Source organism: Halichoerus grypus, chromosome 13, assembly GCF_964656455.1.
Source record: "Halichoerus grypus chromosome 13, mHalGry1.hap1.1, whole genome shotgun sequence".
In the NCBI taxonomy this organism is placed as follows: Eukaryota; Metazoa; Chordata; class Mammalia; order Carnivora; family Phocidae; genus Halichoerus; species Halichoerus grypus.
In genome coordinates this window covers 36880189-36901702 of record NC_135724.1, presented here as the reverse complement: position 1 = coordinate 36901702, position 21514 = coordinate 36880189, and the positions used below count along the sequence as shown (strand labels likewise).

The window sequence follows — 21514 nt, the reverse complement described above, 5'->3', positions numbered from 1 at the left end:
CATCAGTGACCTTCCCCCCACCCCCAGTTTCTATCATTATTAGTGGTGCTGTTGAATCACTTGATTAAGGAAGGTGCTGATCCCAGACCTCCCCATTGTAAAGGCATATCTTTTTTTCCATGACAGTAAGTAAATTTTAGGCCAGTATCTTGACATGCGTGAATGGCTTGTTCCCCCAAAACTTCTCACTTAATGTTTCAGAGTCAGTGAGCCTTTCCTGGATCAGTTACCTTTGTTACAAAATTGTGATTTTTCCAGTACTAACATTTCTTAGGCATTTGCTAGCAGTCCGTGTTCTATAAAGATCTTCATATCCTCCCTCCCTCCCTTCATCATTATCGACTAGATTTTTATTTATTCAATGCATTACAGTCCATTAGAGCCATTATTCTTTTGATACATAAAACTGCCCCAAGTGTGGCTGAGTCGGAGGCACCTTCACACTGGTCCATGCTGTTCACATTAGACCGTGAGCGCATCCTTGCTTCTTGACGCAAGGCGTTTCGCCCTGTACCTTCCCTGCCCCTCCCTTGGAATCCGTCACCTCTCAAGAAGCTCTCTCAGTGCCGAGGAAAATTCAAAACCAGGACGTGGCTAATAGGAGCACGCACTGCTCTGGAGAGGAAAAAAATATGCCCTTGTATTGATGTTTTTTTTCTAAAGTATTAATTTATAATCTCTCTCTTCTTGTTAATTAGAAACTCAATTATGGTGATGCTTCGAGGTTATCTAAGAACCTTTCCTCTAAAAAAAAAAAATAATAATAATAATCTTAAAATCTCTATGTGTTGTTCTTATCTCTCCAGAGGGAGAAAGGACAACTTAATCGATACTGAGAGAAAAAAGTGCTCAGAAAGATTAAATAAGTTGCCCAAGTGGACCCTGTCATTGTACTATGTGCACTTTTTCTTTTTCTTTTTTTTTTTAAGATTTTATTTATTAGTGAGAGAGAGAGATGGGCGGGGCGGGGAGAGGCAGAGGGAGAAGCAGGCTCCCCACTGAGCTGGGAGCCCGACGCGGGGCTCATCCCAGCACCCTGGGATCATGACGTGAGCAGAAGGCAGACGCTTAGCCGACCGAGCCACCAGGCGCCCCCGTGTGCACCCTTTCTAAGTGTCTGTGTGCTAGTTCTGTGATCGGAGGAGGCCACTGGAGGTGCCTTCTGTATACTTTTTAGTAAATCCCTTTTATATCATACATTTGCAATAGATCTAAAAAGCATCCTTAATGTTGCCAATATTTATAATCTATTCTGGTTACTTTCAGGTGCGGCTAAATCAAGTCCAGCGTCTAAGCCAGGATCCACACCTTCTCGTCCCTCATCAGCCAAAAGGGCTTCGTCCAGCAGCTCAGCATCCAAATCTGATAAAGATCTAGAAACACAGGTCATACAGCTTAATGAACAGGTAACTCATCAGCCCTGGCCCGGTCTCTGAGGGGGGTGGGGGGAGGGAGAAAACGTCTATAGGCCTGAGGTAAGGTTGGAGTGGGGCAGTGGTTTCAAGCAAGTAGGGATTAAAGAAATTGTTCAGGCAGATAAAATCAGTGGCCCACTAGGAATAAAAGGTGTTAGTCGGGGGGCGCCTGGGTGGCTCAGTTGGTTAAGCGACTGCCTTCGGTGCAGGTCATGATCCCAGGGTCCTGGGATCGAGCCCCGCATCGGGCTCCCTGCTCAGCCGGAAGCCTGAGGCTTCTCCCTCTCCCACTCCCCCTGCTTGTGTTCCCTCTCTCGCTGGGTCTCTCTCTGTCAAATAAATAAATAAAATCTTTAAAAAATAAAAAAAAAAGATGTTAGTCAGAAATCACAGCTATACATTAAGACAGAAGGACAGAGGACTCAGCCCCAGGTAAATGCAGCTTCGTAGGCCAACGTCTCACTCCCCACCCCCACCCTACCGCCCACACTGCAGGGCCGATCACAAGCTCCAGGCTAGACCACGGCCTCCGTGCCCACTTCTGGCCAGTCTAGATACCATTCAACACTGGAGTTAGGGTTAGTCTCTCTTCCTCCTTCCTTTACGTCAGCAGCTATTTGTCAAGCCTATTCCATGGGACAGGCCCCATGCTCGGTGCTAAAAACATAATGGTAGTGAGAGAGAGACCTCAGACCTTCCCTTGGAGGACTTAGAGCAGGTACCCGGGGTAGACGATTATGCCAGCAAAGTGAACACCTAACACTTCCCACCACAGAAGTTTCATGTCACAGGAGCACCGAACCCAATCCTGGGGCGTCAGAAAGGCCACACTTGTGTTTGAAAAATGTTCTTTTTTGTCTAAATATAGCTCTTCTCTCATTGAAATTTTCAGTATAAAACTAGGTATGCTGTCTACCTAACAATAGGTATTTTTGCCTAAGATTATATGTAGTTTAAAGGTAATAAAATGATTGGTAGCATGAGGCCCTCTGCAGAAGCCACCCCCCGACCCTGAGTTGAGAAGAGCCCTTTGTCCCAGCTGCTCCCACCACTGGGAGAGGGGCTTTCATTCACCGTTCTTAGGCTCTTCCCAGCCAAGTGGCCGGGCCATTATCTGATTCCTGATGAGCCCGCAAGAGTCTGGAAACAGTTTTTGAGATAATTGTATATTTGCAATCAGGAGTCAAGTTTAAAAGCAGGCAGTTGCTTAGCTAGGGTGTTTCTTTACAATTCTGATCACTTTAATGAAAATGGTGAAACCTGAAGTCATCCGGTGGGTAGGACTTTGATTTAGAAACTGTGGAATGTTCCAACTACCTGCCGATTCTCAGTTTGAGCCCATATGGAATTTCCAGTAACAGGTTCTTCTCAGAAGGTCGGTGGGACAGCCATAATGAGCTGTGGGCCACATGCCCAAGGCTCTGAGCAAATCCGAGTAGACTTAGAGAGAATCAGGCGTGGGTCTGTGACACTTTAGACTTATAACCCTTTCTCCTTAGGAGCCCAAGTTCTTTCGATATATTTATTATCTCTTGTTCTGTAACGATCTCTCTCCTCCCCGTGGTCTCCCTCTACCACACCCAAGTTTCCAACCTTCCAACCCAAAGTGTAACCACACAGAAACCTTAAGATCCTTCCTGCCCCTCTCCCATTCGCCTTAGCCAGCCAGACCCCCTTCCTCTCCTTGGGGCTGGCTCCGTGCTCCCATTAGCTGTCTAGTTACGCAAAGAGCCTCCCATCCCCAGGGAACCCAGCCCACGTCCTGCCATCCAAAAATGTCACTCTAGAGGGGAGAGGGAGAAGAGCGAGAAGAGCTTTCCAATGGTCTTACAATTCCTTTATTACTTCCAAAGGGCTTCACTCCCCCGCCTGCCCCCATGCACATCAAGGAGGGGTGTGTCTGTTCGCCTCCCTCCCCCCGACCTGGTCCCTCAGAGGGAAGGTCACACACCCTAAATTGTGAGTGTTCATTCAGCTGTTCCCTGAGCACTTACCCCAGATCCATAGCCGTGCTTCTGTGTTCTCGCTCCCTCCGTTTTCTGTCCTGGCAGCCTGCGGGGTGGCCGGCTGACGCTGGTGGGCAGCCACAGAGGCATGACTGTGCTGGGGCGGAGGACTCCGGGACGAGGAAGGGCTGGGGGGAAATGCCTAGGCTGAAGAGTGAATTAGTCATAATAGAGGAAGCGATGAGTGCCATGAACTTGAAGAATTCTCATTTACTTGGCCTCCTGCCTCTATTCAGGCGGTCTCCCATGACATACTATAAAAGTACCACTCTGCTAGGCAATTCCAGTGATAGAAATGCATCAAAAGACAGAGGGGAGGGGCTCCTGGGTGGCTCGGTCAGTTAAGCATCCGACTCTTGATTTCAGCTCAGGTCATGATCTCAGGGTTGTTAGATAGAGCCCTGCATTGGGCTTCCTTCTGGGCGTGGAGCCTGCTTAAGATTCTCTCTCCCTCTCCCCCCACCCCTGCTCTATCTTAACGGGAGAAGGCAACATAACTAAAATCCTGAGGGCTGTATGTGGAGAGTGGGTTAGCAAGCAGGCAGTGGGGGGGTCAGCGCTGTGCCCAGGGGCCTCTGGGGGCTGGAGAGTGGGCATTGGTTGGCTTGGGCAGCAGGGCTGTGAGGACCCATGGTATGCAGATGCTGAGAGGGAGGGGGGATCATTGAGAGAGGAGAACTTGCCCTTGTCTCTTCCTCTTGACTTACTCGAAGGTCCATCCCCAGTGTCCCCTCCGCCACTCTGGCTTCTGTAGCGATACCTGAGGGTGCAGCGTGGCGTCGGTCTTCGTGAGTGGGCCTGTGAAAGGGGATTTTCCTGTGCCAGTTGATCTATCCTCATACGCTTCAGCCCCTGACGGTTTTTAGCTGCGCATCCATTACCTGGTGCATCTGGAATACCACCAGGGGCCAACCTGGGCTGGATATTCTACAGAAGCCTCAGCCCTTTGTATGTTGTACAGACCAGAACGCTCTTGAGAGGCAGCAAACCTAGTTTCCATGGGTTGAATGCTTCCAGAGACCCTTCTTGCCTCGTCCAGGGAGAGCTCGCAGGCCCAGACACCTCAAGTGCCACAGATCTGTCTGCAGGCTCCAACACAGGCTTCTGAGGAGCTCTGTGGCCAAGCCTCGGGAGGGGGTGGGTTGGTTTTAAAACAAGGAAGGATTTCTAGAATAAGGGAAGTTTTCTTTTTCCTGTACTTAAGGCTGCTGGTTGCCTTCATTTTTTTTTTTTTTAATAAATAACCCAACCATCATATCATCAGAAATGAGAGTGAAAACTAGTGAATGAGGCTCAGCTGCCTTGTGAGCAGCATGTGAGGGGGTCCGCGAGGTGAACTCTCTGGGGCCCTATCCCTGAGTCTTAGGCCAGGTATGCAGGAAGGGGATGGACACTGCATGTGCTCGGTGTGTGTTCGAATGGATCAGTAATTCCAGGCAGATAAATAGCATGTACAAAGGCCCAGGATTATTAGAGAAGAAAATTTCCCTTTCCAAAGGTAATTTTTGGAAATTCTGTTAGGGTGATTTCAGTACACTGAATGAGAGATTTGACCTGAGGAGGACCACGAAAGATTTAATTCACCTCCTAAAGTATATTGTCTGCATAAATCTAAATGCACAGGGGTTAGAAAAAAAAAGGGAGGGGGAGGATTCTCAGCAGGAACAGGGTGAAGGTTTGGGCCTGTGTGTAGCTGCTGTGCCCATTTGGGATTTGAGACCCAGTCTATTGACGCCACGGTCAGTGTCCCTTCAGCCCAGGTGGTAGTGCTTCCCCCTTCCCCACACCATCTCTGTCATCAGTGTGAGAGGCCGCACAGCCCTCGAAGGTTGTGGAACCAGCCTCCAGGGGAGAAAAGGGGAATGAAGGGCTGTTTTGCTGAGGGAATGGGGCTTCCTTATCGTGCTCTTCCCCCTGCACTCCCGACAGTGTCCCCAGAGCCAGAACTAGACGAGTTAAGACCAATCCACTCAGCCGGGCTCTCCGTCTCACCCAGTTGTCCTTGTAGCTGAGACCCAGTTTCTCAGTAGAAAGCGTTTGTCTATGGTGGCTTTGGGACATTTAGGAAGGGATCCAGAACGAAGGGTGGCTCTTCCTGCAGGTTCCCTGAAGAAAGGAGGGTCCTCAAAATACATCTAGAGTAACCACAGTGGCAGCCTCTCTCGTCTGCTCCCCCCTCCCTGCAGAGGATGAACAGGGTAGAAGGATGTGCTCTGGCCCGTGTTAGCAGGAGAGGAGGAAAGCTCGCTCGGAGCCCGGATGCAACCGCGTCGGGCAGAACGATCCGTCCCACAGTGGTTATGAACACTCAGCTGGCAGAGGGGATGACCGGCGTGCTGTTGAAGTCGGACGTGTGGCCCAGGCGCGAGCTCCATTGCACATCTCGTTTCATGTTTTGGGTCTTTAGAGGCAGGCGTAGTTGGTCATGTTTCTTATACTGTTTTTTGGGGTTTTTTTTCCCTTCTACCCTCACTCCCTTGCAGGTACATTCATTAAAACTTGCCCTCGAAGGTGTGGAAAAGGAGAGAGATTTCTACTTTGGCAAGTTGAGAGAGATTGAGCTACTCTGCCAAGAACACGGGCAGGAAAATGATGACCTCGTGCAGCGACTAATGGAAGTCCTCTATGCTTCGGAAGAACACGTAAGTGAGAGCCCTTGACTCCTGCGTTCTGAAGCAGTGCTCTTGGCCAGGGTGCAGTGATCAGTGTGCCTTCAACTGCTGAGAATTAGGACTCAGCCAGTGCATTTGTTATTCCCAGAGGAGTAAGTATCATTATCATCCAGTTCGCTGACCCATGCTTGTGGGCTGGGCGTTCATGAAGTAATCTGGGAAGAGATGAGTGGATGGGGGTGGGGGGAGAGTAGGAAGGCTGATTGAGAAAAACAGGCTGATGCAGCCAGCTATCAAGTGGTTTTCAGCTCTGAGCAGCTGAGCAACAAGAATGTGTATAAGGATTCTTCATGGCAGATCAGAGTATGGTTAGAGGAAGAATTCGCCTAGGTGTTTCCCCCTCCCCAGAAGCCCCGCCCCCGCCTGTTTTTATTTCACCGCTGGCTGTCTTGGTTCCTCCTTGCCCGTGCAGACCACTGTGCAACAGCCCTTAGCTGGAAAACATTTTTACAAGGGCTCCTCTGGGGCTGTCTGGCTGGCTCAGTCGGAAGAGCATGCAACTCTTGATCTCAGGGTCATGAGTTCAAGTCCCATGTTGGATATAGAGATTACTTAAATCTTAAAAAATAAAAATTAAAAAAAAAAAGGCAGCGGCCTCTACGGGCAGGACCTGGCTATCAGGGCTTGCTCGTCCGGAGTGTAAGGGAGAGGGGGTGGGAGGGGGGACCCCAGGATGTGGATTCTGTCCTGGTGAAGGAAAGCAGGGAATCAAGGACAGGAAGGGAAGGGGGGGATAAATGGTAGAGACGAAGCCAGGTACCCCCAAATCTGCCTGTGCAGGGAGTGCGGGCCCCAGCAGCAAGGCAGGAGTGGGAGCCTGCCAGAGAGCCCCGCCTGGGGAAGGTGGGAAAGAGGGGCTGGGGTTTCAAGCTCTGCCCTAGTCCAGGCTGAAGCTGGTAGAAGGTCTGAGTCTGTTGGACCGGAGGCCTGGGACCACTCCCAGGGCTCTGGGGGGGGAGTTGCGTGTGTTCATACTTTGACGGAACGGGAACAAGTCACCGGCAAGTTTACTTTATGACTTATTCCAGCCCAATACCAGACAAATGTTTACTCCATGTAAGATTTGAAATCCTAGGGATGAGATTTTCTAAAACAGCCCATGGTTTGAGGACTCTCCACCACATTTTTCATTCCCCCTCCCCAGCACAGTTTTTTTTTTTTTTTTTTAAGCTTCTTTCTCAGTTAATCATGGGCTCAGACTGTAGATCTTGAAGTGCTGTCCGGGTCCCAGAGGCAGTGATGGCTTCACCAAATACAGTTCTCAGTGTTTTCAGATCTGATGGCAGAAACGGACTGATTTCTAGTGTGCCTGCACCAGCCCGAGTGCTTGGTACTCTGTCAAGTACTACGTGAGTTACGGTTATTCTCCTCACAAGCTTGTTGGAGGCTAAACCCAGCGTGGTGTCCACGGTGCCACGAGTCTGAAGGACCGGGCCCACTGACAGGAGGAAGGCAGTGAGCAGCAGCAGAGCGTCCCAGCCCTGTGCTGTCGGCGGGAGGAGAACCCTTCCGACAGCCACCTCAAGCCAGGTCTTGTCCCGAGAGGGAGTCCTTGGGCAGGGGCCCGCTCAGGTGACCTCCAAGTTCAGGGTTCACACAGGCCCCTGAGTTCTGGCTCACGGTAGGCAGGGCCGGCCCTGGGTGTGACTTTGGGGGATTCCGCCTGGTGCCTGTTTTGGGTTAAACACAGATGCGCCCTACGTTGCCATTTCAGGGGCAGGTATTTGCTGGAGAGGCTTCTTGTCTAAGGCTTTATTTGGTGCTGGCTGGTCTTTGATCCTTGGAGTCAAACAATCCTAGAATAGAATGTTTGGAAGATGTAGAAATCCAGATGGGAGTTTGCGTACAGAAGTAAACAGGGGCAGTTCAGTTCACGGTTGTAGAAACCTAATGGAAGTTTCCAAAGCAGATCACCAGACCGCTGTCTTGTGCCCCTCTTTATCATTCTCGGGATCTTTTCCCTTCGGGGCCACAGGTATCTGGACTTAGTCATTGCTTAGCTGCTGCCTTGTCCATCTGTCAGCTGAGGTGCGCCTGCTTGTATAAACAGGCACTTAATTCTTGAGGTACTGTCACAAAAGTCACTGTTGAGTGACCTAAAGATTCTTCCCTGCTCAACCAAGAGCCCTGGGGACGAGCCTGTGTTTCTGTCATTGGACGAACCCTGGGTGTACAGAAAGGGGACAGAGCCACTGCCTCAGCGAGGGACCACGACCTGGACCAGGTCAGGTATGACACATGTGGTGAGCACAGAAAGACAGCCAGGAGTGACAAGCAAAAACTTCACCGAGAAAAGGACATTTGGGTTGGAGTTGAAGAATGACCGGGACGAACAGCAGTGACAGGGCTCAGGCAGGGAGAGGACTGTTCAGGCCGAGGAAACCGGGTGAGCACAGCCCTGAGGAAAGAAGAGCCCGACGGGGACGGTGTGAGCGGGGGCAGATGAGCCTATTGAGTGCCACCTCCTTCTAGGAAGTCGGGAGCCATGGGAGCTCCTCGGTGACCCTTCCTTTGCCCCCATTTTCCTCCTGTGGTAGGCAAGAGCCTTCTTCATACGGGCTTCCAGCTTGCTTCTCTTTCAAATGATTATCATGAGAATGAGGAACTCTTAACAGGCTTGCTTCCCAGCTAAACCTTCAGAAAGATGTGATGGATTGATATGCAAATACTAGAATTCAGTACTCCAGGGCCTTGTCTGGCATAGGTTCTGCCTGGCCTCCTACTTACATGTGTAAGTTTAAGTTCTTATATGGGGCATAAGAAAATTTTTCTTCTTGTGAGCTTACACAACATGGTGTGAGCTGGGAGGTTTGCTCTTTAGCCTCGTAAGAGTGGTCTGGGGTCCACAGTTCCTGCAGGGGGATGACGTCACAGAGCCCCCTAGCTCGACAAGGAGGAAAGGGAGACTGGTGGTGAGGTCTGATCTCATGGGTTCCTGGTCCCAGAGCTTGTTACAGGCCCACGGGTGTTTGAGTCCATGGGTTTGACTTTCAGTCCTGGGTTAACCCCATTATCCCACAGTTAACTCCCAACTGTGCTGTGAGCAAACACGAGTTTCTGTAAAATGTCAAAACAGACCCTCAGTTCTGAGATCTCCCATGCACCCTAACATGCACTAACCAAGTAAGGAAAGCACACTTGTGACCTGCCAGAGTCCTAGCAGTAGGAAAGGAAGGCACCCTGCTAGCAGTAAAGAGTTAGGATGATGGATAAAATAGCATCCCTGACCCTTGGAGGGGGTGGGATCCTGGCTCGAGGGGCAGCTGGGTAGCCAGCCAGTGGGCTCGTGTGCGCACACACTCATGCCTGCGTCCACTCAGGACTGCGGCGCATAACCTGACGGAAGCCGAACCAGGACGTGAAGCTGAGCGGAGTAGTGGATGCTGGGGTGCAGGCAGGGAGAGCGGCAGCAGGAGGGAACGCGGGGCAGAACAGACGCCGGGGAGTTCCCAGGACCACTCGATTTCTTTTTTTGCCCCTAGACAAGAAGGAGAACACTTACTGGAAGAGGCCCGTGACTTTCCCTGTCTCATACTATCCCCACAAGAAATACTCCCCTCCTCCCACAGGAAGGCCACTCTCAGTTGAGGCACTAACTTTTGGGCACCGAGGACTACCCTCATCCTGCACACAAAGCAGTAGGATGCTGCAGTGAGGGCCCGGGGATGAGTTGGCAGAGGGGGAGCCGGGGGTACATTCTGAGGCCAAAATCCAGTGTGGTTAAGTCATGAAGGAGTGGGGGGGGCCCCCCAAGGACAGCATAGTGTGGGCAGAGGGGAGGATATTGGGCCTTGGCACATCAGCAGGGGGGTGGTCCTGGGCATGGGGAGAGCTGTTACTAAATACGCCTCTGGACACCGAGCCGGTAAGGGACAGCACTAGATTTGAACTAGGGTCTTCAGTGTGATGTTCCTTTCGACTGTTGTCACAGAAAAGGTTACTTCTAGAATATATTTCAAAGAGCTCTCCCACCAAGAAATAATAATTGCAGCTCACAATAGGTATTATGAACCGAGCAATATTCTAGGCACCTTACCTTCTTGAATTCCTTGACTCCTCAGTGAAACTCATTGAAAACTGTTAGATGGGTGCTCCATCTAATAGATGGGTCCATGCATGGGCTCGTGGGAGTGGGGACGCCCTGGCCCGTGCGGGATGCTGCGGGGCCTCCCCACCAGTACCTAGCTCCAGCTGAAACCTCTCCGCCCGTCCTGCAGGAGGGCCACCCAGAGGAGCCCGAGGCCGAGGAGCAAGTCCACGACCGGCAGCCCCAGCAGCCGGAAGAGTACTGAAGCGTCCTGGCCGCTCGCGCCGTCAGCTGTGCGTGGGAACTTTTCTTCTGGAGAGACGTGTGGCCTCAAGCTCAGCCGAAACCAGTCGTTCCCAGTCTGCCGTTAACATCAACGCACTGTTGCATCCGCCAGCCACTGCGCTCGGTTCCCATTTCCTTTGCCAAGACCCATTAGCAGCCGGCCGTCGGGCGGCCTACCTGAGAGATCACAGGGTCACGTCCCTTCTACTTCACCACTTGGCTGCTTGAGATTGATTCTGCTCTTTTCATTTCTTTCCAGAACAACTCCCCCCTTCCCGACACCACCCCCCCTTTTTATCCTGGTGTGAAACAATGGTAATTTGATATATGGTATTTATATTGGCATTTCTCAACCAGTGTCACTAGATGTCACACATTCGTGGTGCTTTGATGTTTGCAAGTCTAACCTCTGAAGGTAAATTTGGTCAAATAAATTGGAACAAAGGGAAAGAGATACTTGATATGAAAGCCATAAGGACAGTGACTTGTTTTATAGGGAAAAAAAAAAAAAAATGGAATCAAAACTAGGACTTCAGGGCCCAGCAGTATTTCTCCCTGAGCATAGTAGACAGCTACACAGTTAGTTTTGAAAGACATTATCAGTCAAGGACAACACCATCTCCACTTCGCCCTCCGACTGCTTGTCCCTCCCCTCCCACACCCAGGTTCTCATGCTCTTTTCTTTCTCAGGGTCCTCTTTGGTGGGCAGCCACTCTCCCCAAAAGCTGTCATCAGTTACCTACAGTCCAGAGGGGGTCTGCATCGGTGCAGGTCCTCCTGCCTCTCTCTGGCTTTCAGCCCAAAGCCTGTCCTCCACACTAGGGGACTCCTCCTCCAGAATGACTTCAGGGTGTGCGGCCCTGAGGGGCAGGGCTCTGCGTCGTGCTGCACGCTCGCTGGAAGTGAAGACCTTCTTACTAGGAGCATCATTCCAAGGGAGACTCCTGATTCTGAAGTCTGGTGTTGACACTGGAATGACAGCACAGAAAAAAATCCCTGACTCCCCGTACCTTCTGGAATAAGGAATTTCCCCTTGTTAATACTATGGCCCTCCTTGTCATTGACCTTCGATAACCGTGGCAATTCATAAATAGAGGAAACATTAATGAATTAAAAGCATTCCTTATTTTTTTAACTAATATTTGCACATTTTCTTAGTATCTTTCCAAATCTTTGCCTCTTATTCCTTTGACAGATGGTATCCCTTCCTGGATCATTCATTTCACTTGGTTACCTAACTTAGCAGGTGCAGCAACAACAACCAACAAGTGTGCCCGCCCCACTTGCCTCTTAACTGAAAAGCTTCAAATAAATTTCTGAAATATGTATCCTAAAGCTTTGACATTTCTTTATTAATTGATGAAATACTAATTCTCAATTCTAGCATCGGAGCTTTCCACCAAAAGAAGTCTTCTCAAAATCTTTTGCAGCAAAGTGGCATTTGAGTTACAGGTGAACAAGATGGCTTGTATTTTTGAGGTTATTCCAACACGCTCTGCGTAACTGGACAGACGTGCTGTGGTGTTCGGTTTCCCTTTCTTCTCTCTCGCGCCTGCTCTGCGCGGCGGCGACCCCTCTCTCTCGGGCTCCTGGCGGTGACATCCTCCCGCACCTGCGCACGGGTAGTGGTTGTGCTGTGCTCGGCCTCGTGCTCAGCGGTGGGCGCCCTCCCAGCCGTCTGTACGGACCTTCCTTTTGGAAAAACAGCTCTCGTAAAGAGGCACAATGAATAATTCCACGCGGATGATCCTTGGGGGGTTCCTCGGCAGGGCCCGCTCAGGAACACCCAGTGCCAGGTGGAGGGCGGCCTGGGGGGGGGGGGGGATGGCGGCGCAAGTTGCCTAAGCCTCACCGGCACCAGCCGCTCTGTCTCTCCCCCAAAGCCCCAGCCTTGTCAGCTATGAAAACCTCTTGCCCTGGTGGTCATACCTGATTCTCCATCCCCGTCTTAGCGCCAGCTATTCACGGATCTAGCGAAGAGCTCCACGTTCCTCCTCCTGTCCGCATCTGAGCCCTCTTCCGTCGTGCCGGGTCGCATGTGACATCGATGCTTTGGGGAATCCTGAACAGCTAGGGTTCTCCGTCATCTTCGGCTGCACCCCAGCTTCGGTGCAGACCACCTCCTTTCCCGGGGCTGCTCCTTTCTCCCCGAGGGCTGTACCCTGTCGTCCTCCCATCTGGGCGGAGAAGCGTCCTGTTGTGGGCTCACCCGCCCTCTAAAGCCAGACTTCATTGTTAGCCCCGCGGCCATGGCTGGTGACAGCACCTCCCCTGCTCGGGTCAGATAGGAAGTGATTGAAGCAGGGGGCACAGAGAGGGCCCGTCTTCTTTCTAAGCAGAAAAGCATAAAAAGGAAAGACAATGACAAACAGCTTGTTGAGCAGAGAGAAGTAAACTCCAGAAGGGAACCAAGAACTCCTCCCTTCCCTGGTGAGTATTTCCAGTATTCTGTTAAGGTTTGATATGCATTCAGATTACTTTTACTAAATAGTACACCATAAAGCTTTTGTTATATATTCAATGTAAACTGAAAGGAATGTAAACATATGTATTGTTAATTATAAATAGAGATAAGTAATGACATCATAGATGAAAAAGTCTTATTCAGATGTATCACATTCATTTTACATTACCCTATTGTCGCATGGTAGAATAGTTTTTTTGTCTCTGAATATGTGAATAACTTGACTTGCGTTTATCTTTTTACATATTTAATAAAAAAAAGTATATGTTAAAAGGACTGGATTTACAGATTCTTACATTTTTATGCTAAGGTTTCCTTCCGAGTGAGCATGTGTGTGTGAATAGGCTATTTATGTGGAATCCTGCATCTACCCACATTTTATTATGATTGACAAGGGGGGTGTCAATGGATGGCAAATGTTTTAACAGGAATTAAAGATTAGTATCTGATATCAAATGTAGCAGCTGTGATACCTTTTTAAAAACTTTACCAAAAAAAAAAAAGGTAAGCCATTCCCTTAGGAAAGATTGCACTTGCAGGCACACAGAAGCCTCGCTCCTGCAGCTCCAGCCTGCTCCATCTGGACCAGACAGGGCTGGGCAGATAGGAAACTGCGGGAGCAGCAAGCAGATGTTTCCAAGCTTCGTGGCAAAATGACCTAGGATGAGCAAAAGCTCTCGGGTTCAGTGCATTCTCCCCCTCTAGTTTGACGACTTGGACCAACAGTGATGATTTCTACACACCAGTAGAATACCAACTTATAGGCACAGGAATAGGTGAAAAAAAGAAATGCCTGAGAAGTGGCGAGGCTGGAGAACAGGGGACGGCAGCGCGTGGGAGACTTGGCCCAGGAGATGGCAGGTCACGGAGGCTCAACCCATGGGCTCCCCACCCTGCGGGATGCAAGCCTGCCCTAAACTGCTTTCAAGCACCACCTAGAGGCCAGTTTGGTTCCTATACTCTCCTTTGGCGATTATTTCCCATCCACTTGCCTTTAGGCCCTTTTAAGCAGAGAAGTGGGAAAAGGACCGAAGACAAAGATACTACCACTTCTCCATCTACACTCATGTCTGCACCGGGTAAGTGTGTGACAGAAGGCTGAGCCGTTACCTGGGTTGGGAAAGTTCATGCTTAAAACACACATGAGTTTCCATTTCATTCCGCCAGCCCTGGGATTTTAAACACTAGCCCTCCCACTTAGACATCTGCACACAAATTGTCCAGAATACGTGTGCTCCATCTTACCTGAAAGACACACCGGTGGACTCTAGGAAGCACATCACTAGTGGTACAAAAGGGGGGAGGATAACAGGTTTGTTTCACGTATTAAATCTGAGATCATCTCTAAAAACTGAACATGTTCCTACTGGGACTATGGGATTATGGGTAGGCCCATGGTGGGGGGGGGGCAGAAAGGGGTTCATGTAATTCCACTAAATTCAAGTTATACAATGCCAGTTCTCTAAAATGAAACCAGTAACTTCATTTCTGGCCTTTCTTAGTCTTCGTCTTCACCGCCAGACACAGCTCCTGTGATCCTTCCAGCCCCGTCACTCGCACACATCACTGACCCGCCCTCTCGGCCCTAACGCCCTGTCGCCAGACCGCGCAAGTGTGACAGCAGGGCCGCTCCGGTTCCGGAGAGCTGGGAACTCAGACGTGCACCGCTCACTGGAAGAGTTCTGGCTTTGTTGCCTAATGGAAGGCAAACCTTAAAATCCCTTGAGCCCTGGAGGAGCCCTCACATGGCACCGGGACTTCAGATCACAGGACTGCCCGAGGGCAGGACCCCCCGTCCCCAGCCCCCACACCTTGTACAGGTAGGGCTCACACACAAGGTGTGTTCGCTGAGGGGTCCCACCTCCCGCGTTGCCATGAGGATTGTGGAAGGCCCAGCCGAAGCTTATTTGTTGAATGCATTTTTCTTTTTCACTGAAAATGTTGACTCTTTTTAGCTTGTCAAGCTTAACTTCTTAAACCAGTTGCCTGTGGTATTTTGTAACCATTTTCTTAAGACTGAGTATAAATGAAGTGTTTTTAAAGGGTAATAGCATCTCAACGTACCTCTGAATTTAGGATACTCAGTAGGAACTAGCCCAGTACCTAAATGGGTCTTTTTCAAGAAAAAAGTACATATTTCCTTCTATGTAGCAAACATCCCTCATTTTCACATTATACTATTTCCCTAGGTCTTGAAGGTTATCCGTATAATTTTTTAGGTGTGTTTATCTTACTAAAATGTTTTGGTTAAATCTGACTGCTCTCACACGTTAATTTCTAACCTTTAGAAATTAGAGAAGTAACAAAGAGTTCCCATAAATGCGCTCACAATTTTTATCTGATCTAAATTCACAGCCTACCACCAGGACACTCTCTTCTAATCTGACATATTTATGATACAGATGAAATGTGACCTTCTCCCAGGGAAATCATTTTTTTTTTTTTTACCAGCTTCAAAGTTTTTCCAGAGAGAGAGAGACTATAGAAAATCACCTTAAATGTCAGCCTCTCAGAGGCTAAGCTCTCTCAAAGATAGGTTCGGAGATCATCCTGTCCTGCAGACACACTGTCCCATCACGTGAGCAAAATATGGGAGAGGGGGCCAAGAAGGAAAATGTGAATTTTACCTCAGAACATTTTCAATTTTTCTTGAGAGTGGTTTTGAAATTAATGTCACAGAACGCTGACCAGTCACAGCTAAGATATTATCAATACAACATCCAAGGGCATCTAGCTTTCCTTTCTTTTTTAAATTTTGGTAACATTTCCTCGGGGATAAAAAACACACTCCTTTTAAAGATTTAATAGGCACAGAATGAACATTTGTATTCGTCATACCTACAGATCTAAAAAGGCTCAAATGTACTAATTTTTCTCTTCTGAGAACGTAATGTGGGAAATTGCAGACAGGTGGTTGTATCTCCACCGTCTTTCCTAAGCAAAGACTTGACAGTGTAGATACTCCCTTGTTAGAACACAGTTTTGTTAGCCTCTGAGTATTAAAAAGAGGCCCCCAACATTTGTTTGAAAACACTCCTGATAGCCAGTTTACATGCAATCTAAAAACCGTCTGCCGGACCACGCAGCCATAGACTCAACCCATGACATGATGAAAAAGCCTCATGTAACTCCTTACTATCCTAACTGAGGAGAACGATGGCCACGCTCGAGCATCCTGTGCTGTGGTACTCTGTCACCCGCACCGGTTTGCAGGCCGTGAAAGGCCTCTGCCATTTTCTGATGGGACTATGTATGCTACCTTCCACAGAGAAAACAGTGGTGCGTTTCTAGGGAGAAGTGCCCCCAAACCCGATACGGGTGTGCTTTGGGGCTGAACTTACAGAGGCTTTTGAAGACCTAGAAGGAGGACTCTGGACCGCTGGTGCCTGTCGGAGCTGAGCCTACAAGAGCTTTCAGCTCCCTCGTCACTCCCTACTTTTCTAGCTCAGGGGCAGTCATGATTTTCCTACCAAAGGAAAGAGAAGGAAAGACTGCAAAGGGGACAGTGATATAAGAGGTGATCCCTCTTCCTTTCTAAGATACTTTAAGAATAATCCAGTATCCTTCAAGTCACTTGTCCCTGTTTTGGAAAATAGCATGGGGGTTGGGAGGCAAACTTGATCCTGTCCTCAACCCAGGTGCGGCTCACCAAGAACAGATTAGCTTGAGGCAGGAGCTGTGCGCTCACTTCAAAGGACAGGCAAGGTAAGAACCCAGGCCCTGGGAATGGGAGGACCGGCAGCCCAAGGCCAGCTGAGGTGGGCAGGAGGCAAAGGACCGGCAAGAGGATTCCACCAGGGCTGCAGCTTTGGCAGAAGAGAAGCCCACGGCTCCACGTATCTTGTCCACGGAAGCTCTTCGGTCCTGGGTTCCATCACCATTGCTCCTCTGGAGAAACCATGCCCTGGGAACCAGAGAAGGAACCAGCTGCTGCTTCACAGAAAGAGTGTCTATTCCTGGTCACATTTCTTTACGGACAAAATTCCTGTGTTTAAGTGTTGACTCAACTGTGCTCCCAAGAAGAAATAAGAGGGAAAAATTACCAAACGTAGACACTCTTTAAATTTAAAACATATATCCAGGAAAGCTGTAATACTACCTCAGAAAGACCCAAAAGAATTTTGTAAGCTAAAGAAAGGGGGAAGGGGAGAGTGTTTTTATTTTCTCCTCTAATTTAATGGTTTTCAAAAGCTTGAGCACGAACCACGGTGAAGCACAAGTCAACAGTGACTTTTTACTCCTAATATCACATCACTATCCCTCAGTTACTCTAATGGAACTCTAAAAGAAGAGCATTCTGCATCCATACCTGCCTCAGTCCAAAAATACGTAAAGCAGTTCCTTTTTTAAAAGCGTATACTACATATCTGAGTGAGGAAATCAGAGCAAGGGGAAATGAAGGGAAAGATGAAGGCAGAAGTAAGGTCAGTAGCCTCACACGTGCCCTGAGGTCTTCTAGACTTTACTAGGATGAAGGGGGAAAATTACCACCGAGCTTCCTAGTTGCCAACGTCAAGAGGTAAGTAATCATTACTCAATTTAAAGAGTCCATAAGCTGAAAACAGTTACTTAAGAGTGCAGATACTTAGATCTAAGAGAAATTTCTCTGGCTCCTAAGAAGAAATTAAGTGACGGAGGGAGCCTGACCGTGACAGCATCTCATAGCTAATACAGTATCTTTCTAGCAGTCCTCAGGACTACCCCTGATGACATAATGCCAAGATGCAATTCAGGAAAAACCAATCTACCAGGGACCTAAACTGTGTATGCACAGAAATAACTCTGGAGTGTCAGGCTTCATCCTAGGATAAAACAGGGGTGGGGGGCTTGTGAGCACCCCACTGGTTCCCACAGGTACTCATGTGTCTGTGCTGGGGGCAGGGGAGGGAAATGGCCTAGGCCCGCTCCTTTGTTCCTGGGGGGCTCTCCCAGTGGTCACTGTCCCTCCAGTTAAGCTCTGAGATGAGTAAATCACCCTCCCACCTGTAAGCCCCAGGCATTTTTCAAACTGCTGCTCTTGTGCTATATTTCCATGGGCTGTTTGTTGTGCTGTCTCTAAGGGCAGGGATTCATTTTCCTCTCAGAGCGGAGCCCACTAATTTTTAAAATTCCAAGGTTTAATCCCACTGGTTGTAAGAGCTCATGAAATTTGGCCCCTCTGGTTTTCAAAGCCAAAGGTTACAGGGATTCATCTTCCCCGTGCAAGCTCCCCAGTGTGACTATTTCCCTCCCCTCTCTGTGCCCACAGGCCCTCCCCCCCCCCCAGGGGACAGCCCTGCAGGTCCATTTAGCTCCCCGCCACATCCCCACCCTTTCTTACCCTCTTCCATGTGGCCTCTTCTCTACATTTAGCTGTGGAATTTGTTCTGCCAGTCTTGGGGTCATTGTTAAGGGTCTCACTGATGCCTTCCACTCTTTTCTCAAGTCCACTGAGTATCTTTATGACCATTATACTTTAAATTCTCTGTTGGGCATATTACTTCTCTCCATTTCACCTAGGTCTCTTGCTGTGATTTCATCCTATTCTTTCATTTGGGGCATATTTCTCTGTCTCCTCATTTTGTCTCATTCTTTGTGTCTGTTTCTGTGTGTTAGGAAAGTCAGCCATAGGGGCGCCTGGGTGGCTCAGTCAGTTAAGTGTCAGCCTTCGGCTCGGGTCGTGATCCTGGGATAGAGTCCCAGATCGGGCTCCCTGCTCAGCGGGAAGTCTGCCGCTCCCCCTGCTTGTGCTCACTCACACCTCTATGTCAAATAAATAGATAAAATCATTTAAAAAAAAAAAAAGTTAAAAAAGAAAAAGGGAAAGTAAACTACATCTCCTGCGCTTGAAAGTGGTAGCCTTATGAAGGGGTCCCGTAGTGCCCTGCAGTACAACGTCCCCTGTTCTCCGGAAACTGGTGCTTCAGGGCTGTCTTCTACATGTGTTGGATGCGCCCAGTGGTTGTGACTGAGCCACTTTTTCCTTCATCCAGTCGTCTACTGTGGCTCTCTTGGCCTGTTGTGGGCAGGGTTTAGACCCTCTGGTGTTAGTTGTCCAATCTGGGGCTGCCTTGGGCTTGAGTTGAGTGAGACCAGGCGTTTGCCAGAGATGCATTAGCATCCAACTGCAGGGTGCTTTCTCTGTGTTGTCCTCTGAGAAGCTTTTATTGGTGGCAGGGCCTGCAATCAGACCAGCTGTCTGCCCCCAGCCCACTGCTGGGGCTGCCATCTGACTGGTATGTGTGGTTATCTTTCCCTCTTCCCAAGACAATAGTCACTTTGGAGTGGTGCTGGCCCCTGTTGGGGCTGCCTGCACACTGCCAGGCTCGTGGCACCGCTTTGGATGGTCTCCAGCCAACAGTGTATTGGGGGGGCAGATCCACAGCGTGCGTGTGGGCAGGATGCACAGTGTTAGCAGGGTCCCCTGTGAAAGGGGACTTGCCACCACCAGGACTAAGGCAGGCCTGACTGGAGGGGGTGGATCTGCTAGAGCTGGATACTCTATCCAGCAAGGCCGTCATTCAGAATAGAAGGTGAGAGAGTTTCCCAAACAGAAGGTAAAGGAATCCATCACCCCTAAACCAGCCTTACAAGAAATGTTAAAGGGGGTTCTTTGAGTGGAAAGGAAAGACCCCAAGCAGGAGTAAGGAAAATAGGAAGCACAAAGGTGTAAAAATTAAGTATCTATAAAAATCAGTCAAGGGATTCACAAAATAAAAGGATATAAAGTATGACACCATATAAAACACTTTACAGGTTATAAAATGGTTGCACAAATAACCATGTAGTAGAGATTGCTGGGAAGATGGCAGAGTAGGTTTCCCAAACAAACAAAAGATAAAAGAATTCGTGACCACTAACTAGCCCTACAAGAAATGTTAAAGAAGACTCCTTGAGTGGAAAGACCATAAGTAAAAGTAAGAAAGTAGGAAGTACAAAAGCAGTAAAAATAAGTATAACTATAAAAAAATCAGTCAAGGGACTCACAAAAGGATGTAAATTATGACACCATATACCTAAAATATGGGGGGGAGGAGTAAAAAATGGGTTCAAACTTAAACAACCATCAACTTAATATAGACTACTATATGCAGAAGATGTTCTATACAAACCTAGTGATAACCACACACACACACAAAAGTAATAGCTATGCAAAAAATAAAGAGAAAGGAATCCAAGTATATCATTAAAGAAAGCCAGCTAATCATGAGAGAAGAGAGCAAGGGAAGAAAGGAACAAAGAACTACAAAACAACCATAAAACAAGTAACAAAATGGCAATAAATGCATACCTATCAATAATTATTTTGAATGTAAATGGACTCATGCTCTAAACAAAAGACATAGGGTGACAAATAAAAAAATAAGACCCATCTATATGCTGCCTACAAGAGACTCATTTCAGACCTAAAGATACATGCAGATTCAAAGTAAAGGAATGGAGAAGCATTTATCATGCAAATGGAAGTGAAAAGAAAACCAGGGTAGCAATACTTATAACGGAAAAAATAGACTAAAAACAGACTAACAAGAAACAAAGAAGGACATTATATAACCATAAAGAGAACAATTCAACAAGATGTAACCATTGTAAATATTTATGCACCAAACATGGGAGCACCTAGACACATAAGGCAGTAACAAACATAAAGGAAGTAATCAATAGTAATACAGTAATAGCAGAGGACTTCAACACCCCACTTACATCTATGGACAGATCATCCAAACAAAATTGACTAGGAAACAATAGCTTTGAATGACACATCGGACCAAATGGATTTAAGAGATATATACAGAACATTCTAGCCTAAAACAGCAGAATACACATTCTTCTCAAGTTCACATGGAAGATACTCCAGAATAGATCACATATTAGGCTACAAAACAAGGCTCAACAAATTCAAAAAGATGGAAGTCATACCATGCATCTTTTCTGACCACAACGCTATGAAACTAGAGATCAACCACAAGAAAAAAATCTAGAAAGGACACAAATACACAGAGGTTAAGTAATATGCTACTAAACAATGAATGGATCAAGAAATCAAAGAGGAAATTAAAAAATACATGGAGACAAATGAAAATGAAAACACAATGATCCAAAATATTTGGGATACAGCAAAATCTCTTCTAAGAGGGAAGTTTATAGCAATACAAGCCTACCTTAAGAAGATAAATCTCAATCTAACCTTACACCTAAGGGAGCTAGAAAAAGAACGAACAAAACCCAAAACCAGTAGAAGAAAAGAAATAATAAAAATTAGAGCAGAAATAAAATAGAAACCAAAAAAAAAAGAACAGATCCATGAAACCAGAAGCTGGTTCTTTGAAAAGATCAACAAAATTGATGAACCTTTAGCCAGACTCTTCGGCGGGGGGGGGGGAGGGGGGACCCAAATAAATAAAATCAAAAATGAAAGAGGAGAAATAATCAACACCCCAGAAATACAAAGGATTGTAAGAGAATATTATAAGAAATTATATGCCAACAAATTCGACAAGCTAGAAGAAATAGACAAATTCCTGGAAACATATAACCTCCCAAAACTGAATCTGGAAGAAATAGAAAAGTTGAACAGACCAATTATCAGCAATGAAATTGAATCAGTAATCAAAAAATTCCCAACAGGGATGCCTGGGTAGCTCAGTCGGTTGAAGCGTCTGACT

At 47.9% G+C, this 21514-nt stretch overlaps 1 protein-coding gene across 4 annotated transcripts in view; it reads left to right on the top strand.

Annotated features, from left to right (window-relative positions):
• Positions 1-11740, top strand: part of MAPRE2 (microtubule associated protein RP/EB family member 2) — a 152881-nt gene extending 141141 nt beyond the window's left edge. For all 4 annotated transcript variants that reach the window (XM_078060434.1, XM_078060433.1, XM_078060435.1 and 1 more), the window contains 3 exons: positions 1267-1406; positions 5905-6063; positions 10311-11740. In XM_078060434.1, coding sequence (XP_077916560.1) covers positions 1267-1406; positions 5905-6063; positions 10311-10385 — 374 coding nt within the window. In that variant the 3' untranslated portion in view covers positions 10386-11740. The remainder of the gene's footprint in view (positions 1-1266; positions 1407-5904; positions 6064-10310) is intronic.
• The last annotated feature ends 9774 nt before the right edge of the window (positions 11741-21514 follow it).